Source organism: Squalius cephalus (assembly GCF_949319135.1).
Source record: "Squalius cephalus genome assembly, chromosome: 16".
NCBI lineage: Eukaryota > Metazoa > Chordata > Actinopteri > Cypriniformes > Leuciscidae > Squalius > Squalius cephalus.
Genome location: NC_137137.1, coordinates 25173129 through 25192417, shown reverse-complemented (window position 1 = coordinate 25192417; position 19289 = coordinate 25173129). Strand labels below are relative to the sequence as shown.

At 36.7% G+C, this 19289-nt stretch overlaps 1 protein-coding gene across 4 annotated transcripts; it reads left to right on the top strand.

Moving 5' to 3' along the window:
• The first annotated feature begins 1513 nt into the window (after positions 1-1513).
• Positions 1514-18584, top strand: elmod3 (ELMO/CED-12 domain containing 3). Of its 4 annotated transcripts, none has more exons than XM_079897068.1 (13): positions 1514-1593; positions 2715-3410; positions 7002-7073; positions 7176-7256; positions 7372-7408; positions 7529-7591; positions 12257-12345; positions 12452-12575; positions 14538-14660; positions 14809-14939; positions 15051-15127; positions 15308-15435; positions 16002-18584. In XM_079897068.1, the coding sequence occupies exons 2-13, from the start codon at positions 3375-3377 to the stop codon at positions 16244-16246; spliced, it is 1206 nt and encodes a 401-aa protein (XP_079753194.1). In that variant the 5' UTR covers positions 1514-1593; positions 2715-3374; the 3' UTR covers positions 16247-18584. The 4 variants fall into 4 exon arrangements, with proteins under 4 accessions (XP_079753194.1, XP_079753192.1, XP_079753195.1 ...); XM_079897066.1 differs by having other exon boundaries at positions 7339-7408; XM_079897069.1 differs by lacking the exon at positions 16002-18584 and adding an exon at positions 15543-15941 and having other exon boundaries at positions 7339-7408; positions 15308-15498.
• The last annotated feature ends 705 nt before the right edge of the window (positions 18585-19289 follow it).

The window sequence follows — 19289 nt, the reverse complement described above, 5'->3', positions numbered from 1 at the left end:
GGAATAAAATGTCATCAGCCTGCGCTAGTGTTAAATAGTGCAAGATAAATCGCTCTTTGGCATTTGTGGCTTTTAAGTGCGCTGAAAAAAAGAGGAGGAACTGAAAGAGGAGAATGTGGACAAGGTCATGACTAGAAAAGAGGCCAACTTGGCATGCCAATTTTGCTAATGGAGCTTGAGGTAAGTAGTTTTAAGTTTTTGCATTGATCAATATGCCCTTTCATGGTATGTTTATTGTAGACTAGCCAATGAAGGATGAATTGTCCATGATTTGTTTTCTGTAAAATATTTTTGTGGCATGATATACATGTTTGCCAAAGGTGTTGTTTATTAACTTGTTATGTTATGTAAGGTATAAAGGTTTACTTGTGATAAGAATGTAGAAAATGGATTGTAAATAGGCACTTGAACATATGTGACCCTGGATTACAAAACCAGTCTTATGTTGCATGGGTATATTTGTGGCAATAGCCAACAAAACATTGTATGGGTCAAAATTATAGATTTTTCTTTTATGGCAAAAATCATTAGGATATTAAGTAAAGATCATGTTCCATGAAGATATTTTGTAAATTTCCCACCTTAAATATATAAAACTTTTATTTCTGTGAGTGAATGCAGCACAATCTCCAACATAAATGAACAACTTTAAAGACGATTTTCTCAATATTTCGATTTTTCTGTACCCTCAGATTCCAGATTTTCAAATAGTTGTATCTCGGCCAAATATTGTCCTATCCTAACAAACCATACATCAATGGAAAGATTATGTAAATTACACATAAGACTGGTTTTGTGGTCCAGGGTCACATATGACAAATATATAAGCGTCCTTATTTGTTGTGTTACAGTAATGTCCTAGAAATGAAATTACATGCATAGGTGTATTGGAATTGTATGGCACATATATTTTTATTTTTTTATTTTTTTGATGACCTTGATGGAATAAAATGAATAGCTTTTGTCTACAGTTTTGTGTCTGGATCCTTTTTCTGCCTTCATTCCATCTGGTTTGCATCTACTCACTGGATGTTCTGCACTTTTATACTGATTGAATCTTAGATTGTTGAATCTTAAAAATGTCATAAAACGACATAATTATACAAGAATCCTTTCAGATTAAACAGCCGACTGCTGTCTCTTTGAAACAAAATGAAAACAAACAAAGAAAAAAACAAAGAAAAGCGTGGATTTTTGATGTTTTGCCATTCGCATAGTTTTAGGAGCTTCTCTGTTACTTGAAGGACTGTTGAGGCGAAAGCATTTAAGCATGAACTATGCCATTATTTATATTATTATTGTTGTTATTGTGTAAATATAAATATATTCCATATATAATTAAAAAAAAATCTTTTTTATTTTATATATTTTTAGATTAAGCACTGCAGTCACTGTTTTTGCTGAAATACTGTAAAAAAAAAAAAGAAGAAGAAGAAAAAAAAAAAAAAGAACTTTACAGCGTGACTTTAAGCACTCCTACAGCACCGGAAGTCTATTTACAGTAGAAGAACCACAATTCCCACAAGGCGTCGGGGTTTTCAGTTACTGTGGAAAGGGGGAAGGGAAGCCGAGATTGGAGGGAGAGAAACTGAGGTAAAAATAAAACTAATATTTAATACCTATCATTCTAGCAAGGGTATAATTGCGCAATTAGCAGCTAAGAAAGACAACGCTACATTGTTCGCACGTTTTGGTGTACATTGTCTCGTAAACGACTAATTATAGGCAAGTTAGCTAAGCTATAGCGAGAGTACAAAAAGATTGAGGCAGTTTAATGTTAGCTCGAGCAGGTCGCGAGACAGACGCTTTACCAGTCACTGACTGAAATGTGACATTAAATAACAATTTTTTAAACTGAAATAAGTAACGGCAGGTTTTGAGTGCTGAGGTAAATGTGAGCGTTTCGTGTTGCTCATTTAACTTGAAGAGAATGAGGAGGGGGCTGAAATGTACCGTTATTTGTGGCAGAAATAGCCTAACTGTTGTGCGAGTAAGTTGGTCAGTTTTTTTTGGGGTCTTTATCATGATTTGCCGTCTGATAAATCTTTCATGTTTGATATATGTTGCTATATTAGTGATTGCTGAAGTTAAATACGTGTAGAGTAATACCGTCATGTATCTATATAATGGTTAATGTATCTTTTGTAAAGGTGTTTGACAGTTCACTGGATGCTGTCATACATTCATGCTGTGCCGCATTTGGAACTGATGCATCATATCTGATGTCGCTGATATCCAAATTAGCGTTAATTATCGATTAATACTTTGGCTTTTGAGTTGTCTGTCGTTCATGTTTATTATAATGTTTAGTTAGTTCAGGTTTTGTGAGTCAGGATATAGATGACGTCACCCCTCATCCGTTTTATTTGTATGAATGCAATAGATTCAGTTATCCGCCGTATAAAGCCTGTCTGCACATTAAAGGCATTGCAAAACGAAAAGAACCGTTTGAAATTTCACCTGTGGTAATTGATGATCGTGTTACTCCATCTATTTCGATTTCATAGGGATGCAGTTTTGATAAGATGACGTCATCCCGTTTGGATGCCTATTTTCTGTGCAGCGCTCCTTTACATTGTTCTATAATGAAAACTGGAGAGTGTATCATGCCTATATATTCTGTACACGGTGATATTTGCGTTGCATATACCTTTTGAAATATGTTATGTATTATACCATTTGCATATTCTAATATTTATTATTGTATCCTACAGAGACAGTTGCTGACATCAGAAGGCCACAGGGAGGATTCTGAAGAGACCCCTAGTAACCCTCAAATCCATCGTTAAACTCCCTTTTTAGCGACACATCCCCATAATAAGCCTTCAATCCTCCAAGTAGAATTTCATCAGAGTCATCAACACAGGCACTGTCAAATACAGCTTCATCACTGCTGTACCCAATCAATGTCTGATTTCTGCTCCTTTTTCAACACTCCAGTCTCACATAAGTGGACCTATAACAAGCCTAACTTTCACCTATTAACGTTCCACAGACCCGGTACAATTAGCACTTGACGGTCTTGAGAAATCCATCTCTAACAAGGCCATCACGATTCACAACTCGCTGCACAGTCCCACTAGAACAAAACCTTAGGCCTGTTACTACTGAAATTATGCTTCTGCTCCTTGGCCCAACTCTGTTTCTACCAGCCCCTCTTTGAATCTCAAGAAGTGGCACAGTTAAACAATGCACTACTGAAAGCTCTTCTGCTGTTTCAGTCTTAATCCACGCTTGTAGGACAAGGAGCAGGTGCTTCTGAAAGCGTTAAAAGTGCTCTAGAACCATGTGTGTCCAGTGTGCAGTGTTTACAATTGGCCTAGTCCACAGGATGGGTGGACAGTAGGGGGACAGCGAGACAGTGGACTCATGTCATGGAAGGGGTTCTTGCTATCGCAGTACATACAGAGGTATGTATGACATCCTTACCTAGAGTACTACAAGCCACTACACTACACTATACTTCCACAGGTAAAAAAAAAAAAAAAAAAAATCAAATCAGATCTGTTTAATATTTCAGCTGTTAGTATTAGACAGCAAAATATATATTTCTCATAAGAAAAAGGCCCATTTGTCTCCTCTAGAGTTGGGTTCCCAAACGTTTTGTCAGCAGAACTTCTTAGATGTAAAATGTTTACTTAATATTGATTTTAATTTAATATTTTAACAATTTTACGACACAAATGCATGTTCATGGTTAATGGTTCCATGACATTTAAACATAAAATATATTTTTTAGTAAGTCAGTGTTTTATTTTGATAGTTTTTTTTATTTGAAAACTATTTTAAAAATGGTTTAGCTGGTTCTTTGCATCCACGTCAGGCATTAAAATCGTGCACAGCTAGCCATAAATGATCCCGCTTATACATGGTCATTTATGAGCATTGACAAGTTAAAGCTGTTTTTAATGTTTGTAGCACTAAATTTGATGGTTTAAAATGATGGTTATTTTCATCAACTAAGAATTGTTAGATCTAGCATCTGCCTGCTTTAAATCAGACAAATAAAGTAGTGCGCAGGGATGGAAATTAACTTTTTTGTCCACCGGCCACTGTGGCTGGTGGATTTCAAAATCTACCAGCCACTCAATGTTTTTACCAGCCACTTTCTTATTTTTAACCGACAATGTGTAACTGCATGTGAAAATTAATACCACTTAAAAATGAAAATTCTGTCATCATATACTCACCCTCATGTTGTTTCAAACCTGTATGAATTTCTTTCTTCTGCGGAACAGAAAGGAAGATATTTAGAAGAATGTCAGTAACCAGACAGTTTTTGGGTCCAATTGACTTCCATAGTAGGAAAAATATATACTATGGAAGTCAATGAGACCAGAAACTGTCTGGTTACTGACATTCTTCTAAATATCTTCCTTTCTGTTCCGCAGAAGAAAGAAATTCATACAGGTTTGAAACAACATGAGGGTGAGTATATGATGACAGAATTTTCATTTTAAAGTGGAGTATCCCTTTAAGCAGTTTATTTAATCTCAAGTCTCAATGAAATACTGACATTTTCTATTTCTCTTTTATACACTCTTTCTCTCTTATATATATATATTTCTCTTTTTTACCTGGATGTGGCATTTGGATGATTCGTGGTATTTTATGGCTTCCAGTTTTACGTTTTTAGTCCCAACAATGAAACTATTAGGCCCTGTTTACACGAGAACGCTCGCGGGTGAAAACGTAAAAATATTTTATCAGATGTGCCTTTCGTTTAGACGGCGACGGCGTTTTTGGGGCTTAAAAACGCAAAAAAGTGAACCACCCTTCAGAGTGGAAATCTTAAAAACGCTCCACCGTCGCGTTCCCGTCGCACCGTATAGCGCGTCCGGCGCGAGTGATTTCAATGTTAAGTTAAGGCAAAGATGTTTTCTCTGCAGACCTCTTAACCAGCTCTTAACGCCTGCGATGTAACGCCACATTTTTTTTTTTCTAAAAGTGTCCGCCGTCTGTTTGAAACAGTATGCTATTTTTATTTACCCGCCACGGTGGCCGGTAGGTGAAGCGAGTTTACCCGCCACAACACAAAATCACCCGCATTTGGCTGGTGGCGGGTGCTAATTTCCATCCCTGGTAGTGCGGTACGGTTACATTTATTTGATTGAGTTATAACATTTATTTGAATTAATTAGCCTATCAAGAGAGAGATGTGTGTGTGTGAATTACCTGTGTCTGTGCAGTGTCTCTACTAACTAGTGTTAGTTTTGTCAGCTATTCTTAGTCCTGTTTTTATCATATTTAGTCAGCCTTGTCCTGTTTTTGTTTGGTGAAGTTTTAGCCGACTAACCCCTGGTTTCACAGACAAAGGATTAAACCTAGTCCCAGACTAAAACGCATGTTTGAGCTGTTTTAAATGAAAGCAACTTGCACTGGCATATCTTAAACTATATCAGTGCCATTGTTTTGTTTCAAGATGCACACCAGTAATGTTTTTTTAAAGCACGTTTATAAAAGCTACTTAATGTCCTAATTGGACTAAGGCCTAAATCTGGCTTAATCTAAGCCCTGTCTGTGAAACCAGGCCTAAATGTCTGGGATTTTTAGTCTAGTTTTAGTCAGTGAAAACTTTTCACATTTTCGTCATGCTGCATAATGGTTAAATTGATAATCATAATTATTTTGCTCAAAATTATAATCACAATGTCATTTGAGAAATTTATTTTTACATTTCATCAGAATTATTGCACTTTCACCTATAACAAACCCACAAATCAAGAGATAAAAACCTAAACGTTCCACCGAGAAACTGTGTGTTCTGGTTTCTTGAGAGAATGCAAAATATTTGCGAGAGAACAAACAGATAGATAATGACTCTAGATTGTTTACAATATTATCGGATCTGTTGTGTTAACATGAAATCAATATTTATTCCTTTAAATAATATGGTTATATTTTTAATACCAGTATATTGTGACATCCCTAATCTGAACTGCTAATTTTATACAGTTTATTTGGGAATAAGGAATTTTTATTTTTTAGTAATTTAATTTGTATTAATTACATTTTTATACAGTTTATTTGGTTTACTAATGAATTTTTGGAGAAAGATCAAAGTGTTTAATGATTTTAATGAAGAAAGTCAAAGATCTTTAAATGAAACTGAGAACTGAAATAATACATAGAAGTACATTTAGTCTGCTAATCTATGAAAAAGCCAAACTATACTGTACCATAGTATACCTGCTCAGGACTGATTTTGTAATATTGGGGAATGCATATACACAGATGTCCAGTTGATGCTGCATTTAAAATTTCTTAACAGGTGATGCATACCATCATTAACACCTCCTCTCTTTGTTTTACTCTGGGAGCAGACAATACAGAGGGAATTTCACAACATGGAAACCACACTGACTAGGGAGATTATATATTGTAAATTAATATATATTAATATATGTTCAAATGTAATCGTAATTGCATTTGTAAAGTGCTTATAATTTAGACTTTATCAGTGCAGCTTCAAATGGACATTGCGATTGCTTTTAAAATGTTCAATTGGAAATGCTTTAATATAATTAATTTCAGACATACTTACATTTTAAATGTAGCTGAATTTCAAACATTTGTGGCAGCTTTTCAGAAAAAATTGGGGAAAGGAATAATATTACCAATACAGATTTTTTGTTAACACTTTATAATAAGGTTCATTAGTTAACATTAGTTAATGTATTAACTAACATGAACTAACTATGAGCAATACATTTGTTACAGTATTTATTAATCTTTGTTAATGTTAGTAAATACAAATACAGCTGTTCATTGTTGGTGCATGTTAGTTCACAGTGCATTAACTGTTAAAAAATACATCCTTTTATTTTAATAATGTATTAGTAAATGTTGAAATTAATAGGAACTACGATTAATAATTGCTTTAGAAGTATTGTTCATTCTTAGTTCATGTTAACTAAGGTAGTTAACTAATGAACCTTATTGTAAAGTGTTACAGATTTATTTTTTACATTTTTATATGTATTTTAATTTATTCTTTTTAGGGCTTGAATGGTTTTCCACAAGAATGTAAACAGACAGAGGACCTAACCAATGGACACTCCAAATGCACAACTGTGAGAACACACTGCTAAAATTTGTTCAGTGAAACCAGGTCTTGTCACTATTTGCATGGATCACGGTTGCTCTCTGTTGCTGTGCTTTGGATTTTTTTTTAGATCCTGAATGGATTGTCTCCAGGTAATTGCATCAAAGAGAATGGCAACGTGAATGGCAACCCTTATCTCAAAACTGTCCCAGTGAGTATTTCACTTAAACAAAGTCACATGATGTTACTGGTTTGAATAGCAATGGTAACGGTGTGAACTTGTGGTTGTGTAGATCTCAGCACTAAAACAGAATGGACTCTTACAGTCTCTGGCAGCAGGAGGCAATCAGACTAAAACAGAAGGTAAAGACTTCATCACTCAGAAACTTTTTACACACAGAATGATGTCAGTAGTTCAGCAACATCCTTTACTCTATATGTGTGTGTGTGTGATTTTTTTTTTTCTTTCTTTCTTCTGTCTAGAGGTGAGCTTGGAGGTGGAGCAAGCACAAGAGGAGTGGGATGCCCTGGAGAGCATCCAACCAGGTGAGACCAATTACCTTGTCACCATGGAAACAACGTCCTGTCAGCCTGGATACTGAGAACATTACGTCACCATGACTAAGCATACCCCCCTACCCTGGAGAGATGGCATCACCTCCTTGGCTAAAATAGATACATTACGAAACCTGATCGCTGTCAGATACAATCTGGAGCATTAGCATCTCTTGGTGAGATATGTGGGCAACAAATGGGCAATGATTTTACTGCACAATAACTATATATAGACATAGGAGTGGGTGATATGACCAAAATCTTTTCATGACATGAGACATTTTAATATAATTTTAGCAAAATATCTGTCCCCTGACAGATCTCAGTAAATAAGGTGTCATTAAATATCAGACTTGTTTAGGCTCTGTAAACTGAACCATAAACTGCTCTGAAACTCTCAAAATGTGACCGAGATTTAGGGCTGCACGATATTGAAGAAAAATGCGATATGCGATACGATAATGCTCAAAGTGTGTAAAATAAAGTTAAATTATCTTTAAAATATATTTAAAATGATATAACGTACATATTTGTTTCACATTCTTTTTGTGACAAGAAAACACCCCTACAACTTCTGAAAGGGAACATCAGTGTTTTACTGTAGCATAAGAAGTGTTATTTTAACATCAGTGTAAACCACAGGGTTTAGGGTTTCAGATTATCCTACATTAGGGTTATTTAACAACAGAAACTGAATAATCAAATGTAAAAATAAACACTGCTTAGTTTTCACTGTATGGATTAAATATATACTGATTCTTATTAAAGCTACAAAAGTAATTCAGCCAAGAGCAGTGAGTGATTTTCTCTTTGTCTTTTGTTCATGACCCCAGTAATTGCAAGCTGTTGCGATATGCATTTCGCGATATATACATTTGCGATATTTCGATAATTTCGATATATTATGCAGCCCTACCGAGATTCTTTAAAGGGTACATAACATGCACAGTTTCACCTAATCTCATGTTAATCTTGAGTACCTATAGAGTAGTAGTGCATCCTTAATATCTCAAAAAAGTGTTTAGTTTTATTATATTTATAAATGAAAAATTCAGCTTTCCGATTCTCTCCGGAAAAAGCCGAAGTCCTGGAGGCGGAGCTATAGAGTCAAGCGGTAGTGCATGATTTCCAGCAAAAGACAGAAATCTGATCCAGTTGTACTTACATGAATGGGGTCTTTTATCACTGGGACCACTCCACGTTTTAATAGCAAAGGATTTGCAAATCCAGCGTCGACCTGAGCCTTGTTAATAAAACATTCGTCACTGAAATGACCAGAACACACAACCGCACTTCCTACACTCCGTTGCTGCCCCGGAAAAACAAACGGCATCCACTGTTCCTGTAACACTGGGTTCTTTGGAAAGCTGGTGGACACGGTAAGCTTTCCCTCACATCCAAAAACACACTTTTTTGGAGACATTCTTGAACAAATCCTATGCAGTGCTGGCTGCCGATGATTTCCTGTTGAAGCGCGTTGATGTGCGCGGTCTCGCTCTCCTCTAGTCGACGTGTGCGCGGGCGAGCTTTTCCGAGAGAAATGCTCATATAAGGAGTTCCACTCTGATCTACGTCATTAGATCCACGTTCGAAAAGAACCCAGCCGAAACTTGTACCAACCCGGAAGTAAGATTTTAGGCACAGAAATTCTCCGTTATTCGTCCAAAATATTTTTTTAAAACTTTGCCCATGTTTAACATGAGAATCCATCTCTTTAACAGTGTAAACAACTCTGAATACATGAAACACCATGGTACCCCCCCTTTAAGCCAATCTAAAGACTTTTAGCTAAGTTTAAGTGGAGTTTGTATGTTAGGTGATTTAGAATGAATTAATAATTAAAAGGTTTGATACTTGGAGTTAAAGATTTAGAAGAAAGGTGCTGTCGGTGGGTGCAACTGGCATGTGCTGTTGGCATGGTCATTACACACTCGGTTGTTGGGTTGACTGGCCCCTCCCTTTTACCGCCTTTGCCCTAATCCCTTCTCTTATGTAAAATAACTGTTTTGGATTGATATCTGGGTTGGTTGTGGTGTCTCTGGCTGAAGAGCTAACCGGTGCACACCATGGTCCAAGCCACAGAGAGAGAGAGAGAAAAAAAAGGGGGGGGCAACCAAACATCACATTTTGTTCTGTCAGACCACAACCAGATTAAGGGAGCTTGGTTTGGAGTAGAGGGCTGCATTGGGATTGAGTCCCTCCGGGTCCCGCGGAACCCAACGCAAATCTCGAGGGAGCGGGCGGCTTGAACTTTGCTGCGGGCGGGAATGGGCGGCTAAAAAAAACACTGCGGGATCGGGAGGTAGCCTAGCGACATGATGGAGATAATAATAATGGCACTTTTCCACTACACAGTACCAGCTCGCCTCGGCTCGGATCGACTCGACTCGCCTCGCCTTTGTTTGGTTTTCCACTGTGTAAAAGTTGTAACTGTATCTGCTTCCAGGTAATTTTTTTTCGTACCACCTCCGGCGAGGTTCTAAACGAGCTGAGGCGATACTAAAATGTGACGTGAAAACACGGCAGACTGCTGATCAGAGAGAATCATCACTATTCACTGCGTCATCATTGCACGCGCCAGACGGAGTATCCTGAATAAAAACAGCAAAAACAAAAACAAAACCATCCAAAAACAGCATACACTCGATTTCCTCCATTGTCCTGTGTGTATGTGTCCAGAATACATGCCGGCCAGGGAAACGAAACAAACAACCCCATGAATCTCTTCAATAATAGCAATACAAATACATGTTTTTTCCTGCGGGACGGGAGAAGACACAAAATCAATGCATCTCTATTATTGTGCGGGAATAAATTCTCAGAGTTTTGCGGGTGCGGGCGGGAGTGGACATACATATTGCGGGAGCGGGCGGGAGTGTAACACATACGTTGCGGGAGCGGGCGGTAATGGTCAGAAATTCGGCGGGCGCGGGCAGGAGAGGGATGAAGAAAACAGTCCCGCGCAGGGCTCTAGTTTAGAGGTGCCTGTTATGGTGCCCCAGCGTACTCTGTGGAGGAACACTCAACGGAGCATAGAGGCTTAACTGCTGGGGTTGGGTGTCGCTGGCGGCGGTGGGGGGATCAGTGAATCGAAGGGAGGTGTCTATGTTGGGGTCTGTTGGTTGTGCTCACTGGCAGTTGTGAAGCAGCTCCCAGACCTAGAGTATAGTGTAAATCTACAATAATTTTATTGACTGAACTAAATGTATTATTACTAATACTATTATTATAAATCACTAATGCTAATCCTACTATTATTATCATGAATATTATCATTGTTACTACTACTACTACCACTACTACTACTACTACTACTATTATTATTGTTATTATTATTAGTTTTTCTCTCTCCTGTATGTATATGTTTTCAACACTTAACACATTAAAGGAGCGTTTACTGTTCCCAGATCCAGTGATCTGACTTGCTGTCTAATCCCGACATAGACATTCTTACAGATATGGATCCTCATAATTGACTGTTCAAACTACTGTTCAAAATTATGGGATCAGTTTTTTTTTTTTTAAAGAGATGTTTTATGGTGTCCACAACATTTTTTAGGAGCACAACTGTTTTCAACATTGATAATAATAAGAAATATTTTTTAAAGCATCAAATCAGCATATTAGAATGATTTCTGAAGGATCATGTGACACTGAAGACTGGGGGTTGAATGACATGTCTGGGAGAGGTTAATCGCCTCTCGTTTCCTCCTGTACACTGCGTGACAAATTTCCTGTACTTTCAGCGACAAAAAGAGTCGCTCAAGTCAGAATTTGGCTCAAAATCGGATAAAAATCGCACAGGGTATGCCCGGCTTAAGACAAAGTCTTTACATAGAGGCTGTTTATGCAACAGGCCGTAAGTCTGGATAATATGAAAAAAAGAAAACCGTAAAAGTATTTGTGTTTCCAGACTATTGCCCCTATTCTACTTTCTAAAATATAAAATAAGATTTTCTTACAATTACTGTCATATATGCAGTGTGTTTTCATGATGTTTGAAGCAGGCAGTCAGTGCAGCCAAAAGTTTTGAGATTTTTTTTTTAACATGACAATGATTTTAAGGCGCATGCTTTCATTGCTCAAAACTGTTCATCTTCATCATAAGTCTCTTTTCCTCTTCGCTAAATGAATGAGCGTGTGACTCCCTATCTCTCAAACCAGCAACAGATAAAGGGAGCGTGCTATTATTTATATCAAAATGTACTTTGCTGTTTGATGATCGTGCAATATCATGTTTATAGTATCACACTGATACTATCAAACCGTTTTAGGTTTTTCTGATCATGTAGCATGTTATCACTTATCACATAATTTCATAATGTAACAAACATTATTATACTGGATAGGATATCCTGCCATTATTTTGAAAATAATATTTTCTAAATAAATGTAATCAGTGACAATAAAATGTATTTTATGTTTTAAAGTTTAAAATGTATACGTTTAAAACTTATAATATAAATTCAAAATATATTAAATGTATGCAATATTTTTTATAATCCACATTTCTCTTGGTTCGACCTCCATATTGGAATAATTTTTTAGTGATAGAATATGCTTTATGTATTCTGATTTTCTTGACTGAACCATGTTTATGATGGAGGGATGCATTGTGTGGTCATCTGTCAGAAAAAAACAATGTGTCTTTTATAGTTCTTGCTGAGGATCTCACTCCATCACCACTCATCTCCTTCAATGAGGCTCTGCAGCATTTTCAGACCACTGATCTTGGAGACCTGCTTGTGAGTTTGTTTCAAGTGAATATGCATTATGACACTATGATTGTCATGACTATTGAGACCATTCACTTTCTTTCTTTATTTTATACTTGCTCTTCTCCTCTATCAGAAGAATATTCAGCCCACCATTCACAGGACTGGATTGGCTGCCATCACCCATTTCCTGTTTGGACCTCCACGGCTACACAAAGACCTTGTAGAAGAGAGAGACTTAGTGTTTGCCATCGCACAATGTGAGTTGAACATGTGACTTGACAAGTCAGGTAGCATACTTTGTTTTATTGATTACATACATCGTTTTACTAATATATTCCAATGGATCATTTGTAGGACTGTCAAAATTATTGTGTTAATGCATGCAATTTAATTCTATTTAGTTTAATGCGTTAAAAATATTTAACGTAATTAACAGCAATTTTTCCATCAATCATTGGCTAGCGTTACAGTATATGATCAAGCTCTTGTTCATGCAAATACTAAAACCATTCAAGCGTGATAAGACACAAAAGAGAATTCAGTGCAGTACTGGCAGTATATTTGAGTCTCTCAGCCTAATAAACTGCTGCTGTAATGTCTCATTAATGTTAATCAAAGAAAAAAAGAAAATCACTCACTGCTCTTGAACATTACACAAAAAATATACTGCATTTATGCTGTTTCTACTGGAGGATAAATTTGAAATTATTACAATATAAAAATATAGTAAAAACCGATGTTAATCTTAATGTTAGGTGCGATTAATTACAGAAAAATGTTTGATTAATAATGATTTTTTTAATTGATTGACAGGACTAATAATTCGTTTTTTAGTGTTGAAGAATCCGTTAAAGAGGTGGTGAAATGCATTTTCAGATCTTTTCTGGAGTTTAGCCTATTCGTTTTGCAGAGAGCTCACTTCCTTGAATTACATACAAAATGTTAAGGGGCGTGTACATATAAGGGGCGAAAATCATGACATTACAACATCATTTCAGAAAGGTGGAAAACAAAAATTAATTTTTGAAAATGTTAGTTTGCTTTGAGTTAGAAAATTAAAAATGTCCTTTATATTTACATTTATAAAAAAGTTTACTCTACAAAAAAAAAACACTCAGTTTTATATTTCATGACCTATTTTAAATTGTTCAGACGGCTACCAGAGTAACTGATTAAATTAGGGATGCATAGAATTGGATTTTTTTGGCCGATACCGATATCCATTTTAACGAAAAACTATTAGCCTATACCGACATTTATCACATGCTTACTTATTTGAACTTTTGTCATTAAAATATATTACGGTTTTGATCATGTTTTAAATTAGCAAAGTTCAAAAACACATGCATTAAAGTATGCATTAATTATTTTCATTGAATATGGATTGGATCTATTTAACATTCAACTGGCCTACACAAATACAATACAAGATGAAATAACAGTGCTTTTTAAGACCCAATGCATGTATAATGTATACATATGTTCACTTAAGGCATAACTGACTATGTTTATTAGGATACTTGCCAAGACAGCCATTTTGAGATAATTTTGTGAACTGGTACATTCAAGTGCAAGAAGACATGAAAGAGAACTCAATTCAGTGGCTTTCTTGGCGCAAACTTGCTCACACAGCGCTCAAGTACCAAATTGAGTTCTCTTTCGTGTCTTCTTACGCTTGAATATTTAAATTGGCAAAGCTTAAAAACGTGATGATGCAGCACTGGCCCGATCTTTGTTCATGCTGGCCCCGGGCAGTTCTTATCGTCGACCCCTGCTATATTTTGTACAGATTTTGTTTGGGCGAGCATTTAATTATTTACCCAGAGAGGAACATTGGATTATGCAACAAACATTAAACAACTCTATGCTTTCATGCAGTTAATTTATAAACTGTCAGTTTATTTTTTTTCATGCCTTTTTCATGCTATTGCCAATATGCTGATGTTTTAAAATTGATAAAAAATGGGCAGATAAATATTTGTAGCCTATACATTGGTGCAAATCTAGCTTAAATGTCTTACATGTGTAGTGTATTTGCTTACCTTACATTTACATTTATGCATTTAGCAGACGCAAGCGATTTGCAAAAGAGGAATTAAAGCAATGTCAAAGAGCAAACAATATTTGTAATATACAATGCCAGGTTTATTAGACAACTAGATTAGGAAGCAGGCTAGTGAAGAGGAGAAATGCAGAGAGAAATGTTTGTGATTCTGTAGGTTCTCTGGATAATGGACAGTCAGTGCACATGCGTGTACTCCAGACCGTCTACAGGAAATTGACTTGCACTCGAGCAGACTGCCCTCGCTATGGACCACACTGGGAGAATGTGGGCTTTCAAGGTACGTCAAATATTTAAGGCACCTGTGTTAAAAAATCAAGATAAACTGTTTAACCACAATCATTGACTATTTCATTATTCATGATCCCATAAAATAGAAGTCACCTGTTTGTAAACTTTGTTTTTGTGTAACACTTTCATACTCCTAGGTTCAGACCCTGCTACAGATCTAAGGGGAACTGGTTTTCTGGGTCTGATGCACATTCTCTACTTCGTCATGGACCCAGAGATACTACCACTTGCTAGAGACATCTACAAACTCTCTCAGCATCCAGTCCAGGTGATGCAAAACACAAAGAAACATACACTTGCTCACTTGTCATGCCTTAAATCTACAAACTTATCATTCAATTATTATAAAAATACTTATTTTAATTTTTAACACCTGCAGAATTTTCCGTTCAGTGTGATGTCAATCAACATGACCCGAATCGCCCTCCATGCTCTTAGAGAGGAAGTGCTGTCCAAGTAAGTCATCATTTGTCACAATATTACCTGAACATTAACTGATGGTTATTTTGAGCAATATTAATTGTGTTTTTTTAAAGCTTTGAAATCATCTGGGTGTGTTTGTGTTGTAGCCTAACATAACCTCTTCAGCTGTTTTCATGACAATAAAACATTTTATTGTTTTGTGATGTTACCTAGGGAGTGTAACCGAAGGCAACAGGTTGTAGCTGTGCTGAATGACTTTTATGTTGCAACATTCCTGCACCTCTACCAGCTGTGGAAGAACCAGCAGAAAACTATCTCGGATTCTGGCCATGTCCTCAAAGGTGACTTTTCAGTTACAAATTAATAGCGTAATATTTGTTCTTGGTATCGTTTACTGACATTCAGCAGAGATTTTAATTTGTTCTTGGTATCGTTTACTGACATTCAGCAGAGATTTTAATTAACACAGTGTCATTTGTTCAATATCATTTGAAGGGGCCATAATTTACTTTTATTTTCCCCCATAAAGTCCACTTATGATAGTAAAGGTTTGCTCCAAAAACATGTTTAACTCTCACTGACCCTTGTTACTGTGACTTTAAGAGTTTTACGTGTATATTACCCTTTGTAGTTTAGAGAGTAGTCTGGAGAGCCACTTTCCTGCTGAGTTTTGCTCCAGCACACCTGCCTGGATGTTTTCAGTGATCCTGAAGACCATAATTAGCTGGTTTAGGTGTGTTTAATTAGGACTAGAACTAAATTCTGATGAAAGGTGGCCCTCCAGGAGCAGGATTGAACACCTTTGGTCAAGGTAGCCTGGATGCTGAACATTTAAGTTAATCTACTTTAAAAAAAAAAAAGAAAAGAAAAAGTCTGACCACGTCTCTGTCTGTTCTGTGATGCACAGAAGTGGAGCTTTTTGCTAAGAAGAACCCCAAGCAGATTCTCAAACGTCTCGAGGGCTACCTGAAGGAGCGACGTGCTGGGACAGGACACCGGACATCACCAGACACACTATCACATAGCAACCCTTCACCTTGTGACACTGGGTCTCAAGCAGGGAGTCAAGGCGGGAAGGAGGGGAAAGAGATAAATTTCACCGGAGTGTGTGAGCTGCCACCTGAAATGGAGGGAGAGGCGAGACTAATCTGAGAGACATAGAGGCATTTGATTTGTACAGTCTCGACTATCTCTCATGCTCTAACTTGGTCTTTCTCTGTTTCTTTGTTTCCTTTCTGTCCTTTCTTGCTTAAATACACTCAGAAACAAGTCTATGTTGTAACTGTAGTTGCTATAAAACTCTTTACTGTCTTCTGTTCTCTTATAGTACATATTGGCTCTTTAATGCTTTCTATGAAAAAGACCAGTAGATTTAGTAGCCAACTATCAGTTTAAAATGATAATCTTAGAATGACCTGCCTCAGTGGCAGCAGGTTGTCTTGAAGCTGTCAGGAAGAAAGAGGCTTAAAGGCCTCATTGGTGTGCAGTTGCAGAGTGGCCTGCAGAAGCAAGCACCTTACCCACGACTGTGGTATTGAGTGAGAAAGACTTCCTGTGTGAAGGCCTGACTATTAGGCATGTATTTGATCGAGTGAAAGCCTTGTGGTCCTCATGGTCATTTGAACATGTTCACTGTGACCGAGTCAATGTTCAAGAAAGTTGGCAGAGTTTATATTGATGTTGAAGAAGATGTTTTATTTATATAGCGAATATAAACAAATGTTGGCTCTTTACTCTTCACTGTTGAAAAATGGAATGAGGTATCAAAACATTGGATGGAAATAGCCTCAATAGGCCAAAGTTTTTTTTTTGTTTTTGTTTTTTTAAAATCCCTTTAGATAGAGTCCCTTTAGAGAGATAAATGTCACAAAATGATTCAGAGATTTTCTGGCATGTTTCTGTTGGCAGGAACTCTTCAACAAGAGCCTGAAATGGTAAAGTCAGGACATCTTTTTGATGGGAAAGTGCATTTTAGTGACCTGTAGACCAAAATGTATGAATGTGTGAGTATCTATTTTGCAGTTCCGTTACAAAGCTAACATTGACCCTTGCAGACTGATCACTATTAACAGAATTTTCCTTATCAGCTAAATTCTGTTTGCGCTTTGAGCTACAATTAGGACAGTAATCATATTTGGAGGTGTTATGCTTGTCTGCATGAAGCAAAAGCCTACATGTTTCTAGCAGGTACATTCCATTTTTAAGTAGTCATAACGTGACTGTGAACATGTGGACGAGAGTGAGGATGATCCCATGGCAAATAACTTGTGCTGGGTCATTTCTAGTATCCCGGACGAGCCCGCAGTTTATGTTGTCAATTCCTGTTATGCCAGAAATAATCCTAAAAAAGTTGTTATCGGTTACTTATGACATTTCTCATGCGGTACAGCTTTCTCAAGCTGTCTACTAGCTTGTCCTGAGAGAATAGATGGTGAGTTTTTAAATTGTTGGACTGATTAAATTGTTACAGCACTTTTACAAGGCTTAATAGGGCTACTCGTGTCGATAAGACATGGCTTAAAAAAAAAAAAAACATTAGCCTGGAAACTGCAGGTCATTTAAGCTGTATGTTATACGTAAGCTAACGATTATTTCCTTCAGAGTTGCATGAGACGCGTCGAAAACTTCAATATCTAAAAGTGAATCACTCTATTGAACTTCTTGCATCTAACAAACAGCATTCAAGTAGACATGTGAGACCTGTCTATAGTATAGTCAAGGACACCGTGAGACTTGTTGATTTAAACATGAACAAAGTAGAATACCTTATTTACTGTTGAGCCACTTCAAGTTAGTGCAGAAAATAGTTGAGAATTTGATGTATTTTTGTAATTTGCGTCTTGTTCTCCTTAGTCCAGGTCCATTAAAGATGTGAGGGTTGCAACAGTCATGTAAATTGACAGTGATGTACTGTACATTTTGGAAAAAAAAAAACTTGATGGGGAAAGTCTTTCCTCCCTTTGCAACCCTATCCTGCACTCTCGTCTTGTAAGCATGCCAGGTAGCGCTAGAGATGTAGCATCCAGGAATCGTTGTTTTAAATTCCTTGTTAAAAAAGCTTGTTAATCTAACTTGGTATGGTTGCATATGTTTGTCTAAGTTACCTAGTCCAAAGTGTTGTTGTACGATATGAGTACAGTGCGTTCTGTATGTTTCAGGTTTATTTGTTACGCTCTTATTTTATTATTTTGTAGTTTTTTTTTTTTTCTTAAACGACACATGAATATAAATACTCAGTGGATGTATATTAGAAGTCCTGTCACTTTAGCCAGTTTAATTTTATATAAAGCAGAGTAGTATTTTATAAACTTGAATAAGAGCAAAAGCATGATGGGACAAAGAATGTTTATATACAAAGGCAAATCACCCTTTCCTGGGTTATTTAATATAGTCTGGCTGGTTTGTATTAGTTTATATAAGCAGGTTCAACACTTTCATAATCCTATATATCCGAGTGAATTCAGTGCTATTGTAAACTCCACGGCAAGCATTGTATTTCAAACCCAATGATTTGTTTTCCACACTGACCTGCTGAAAGCAAGAGTGAATTTTATGATGTTGCATAATAGTATGTCAGCTAATTTCAGTTTCAAACGGTTAAGAGGAGACACATATTGTCAAGTGAGAGTACTGGCCAAAAAACGATGGAAAGCACATGTACATTTCCTTCTGTTTTAGGATATTTCAAGCTGTCATGTGCAGTTACTACTCAAGTGTGCTTCTATCTTGCATACTACAGTAGCTCACAACTCCTATGAACAATCAAACCTACAAATCAAGCAATCATCCTAATCATGATATGAGCCTGGTTTGGCACCTTTTCTTGTATATGTGTGCACAATTAGTTGTTTAGGTGTTGTTTTAATGTTTTTTATTTTATTTTTTATTTTTTTTAAAGGAGAGGGTGGTCTGTATGTGAGATGACTATTAATGTATCTTCTTTTCTTCTTCTTTAGCGTTAATCCTGCATAGAAGAAAAGAAGATATATACACACAAAAAATTATATGATTGTAACATTATGATTGTTACCGGGGCATATTATGCATACCTCAGGCTTTCAGACAAATCTCTTCTGGGCAGACATTTGATTGAGGACAGCCATGATCCCATGTCGTAGCACAAAATGGTGTGGTGTCTCTTGCAGTAATCTACCTAGCTTGAGAATGTACTGTATGTATATGTATGTACACTAAT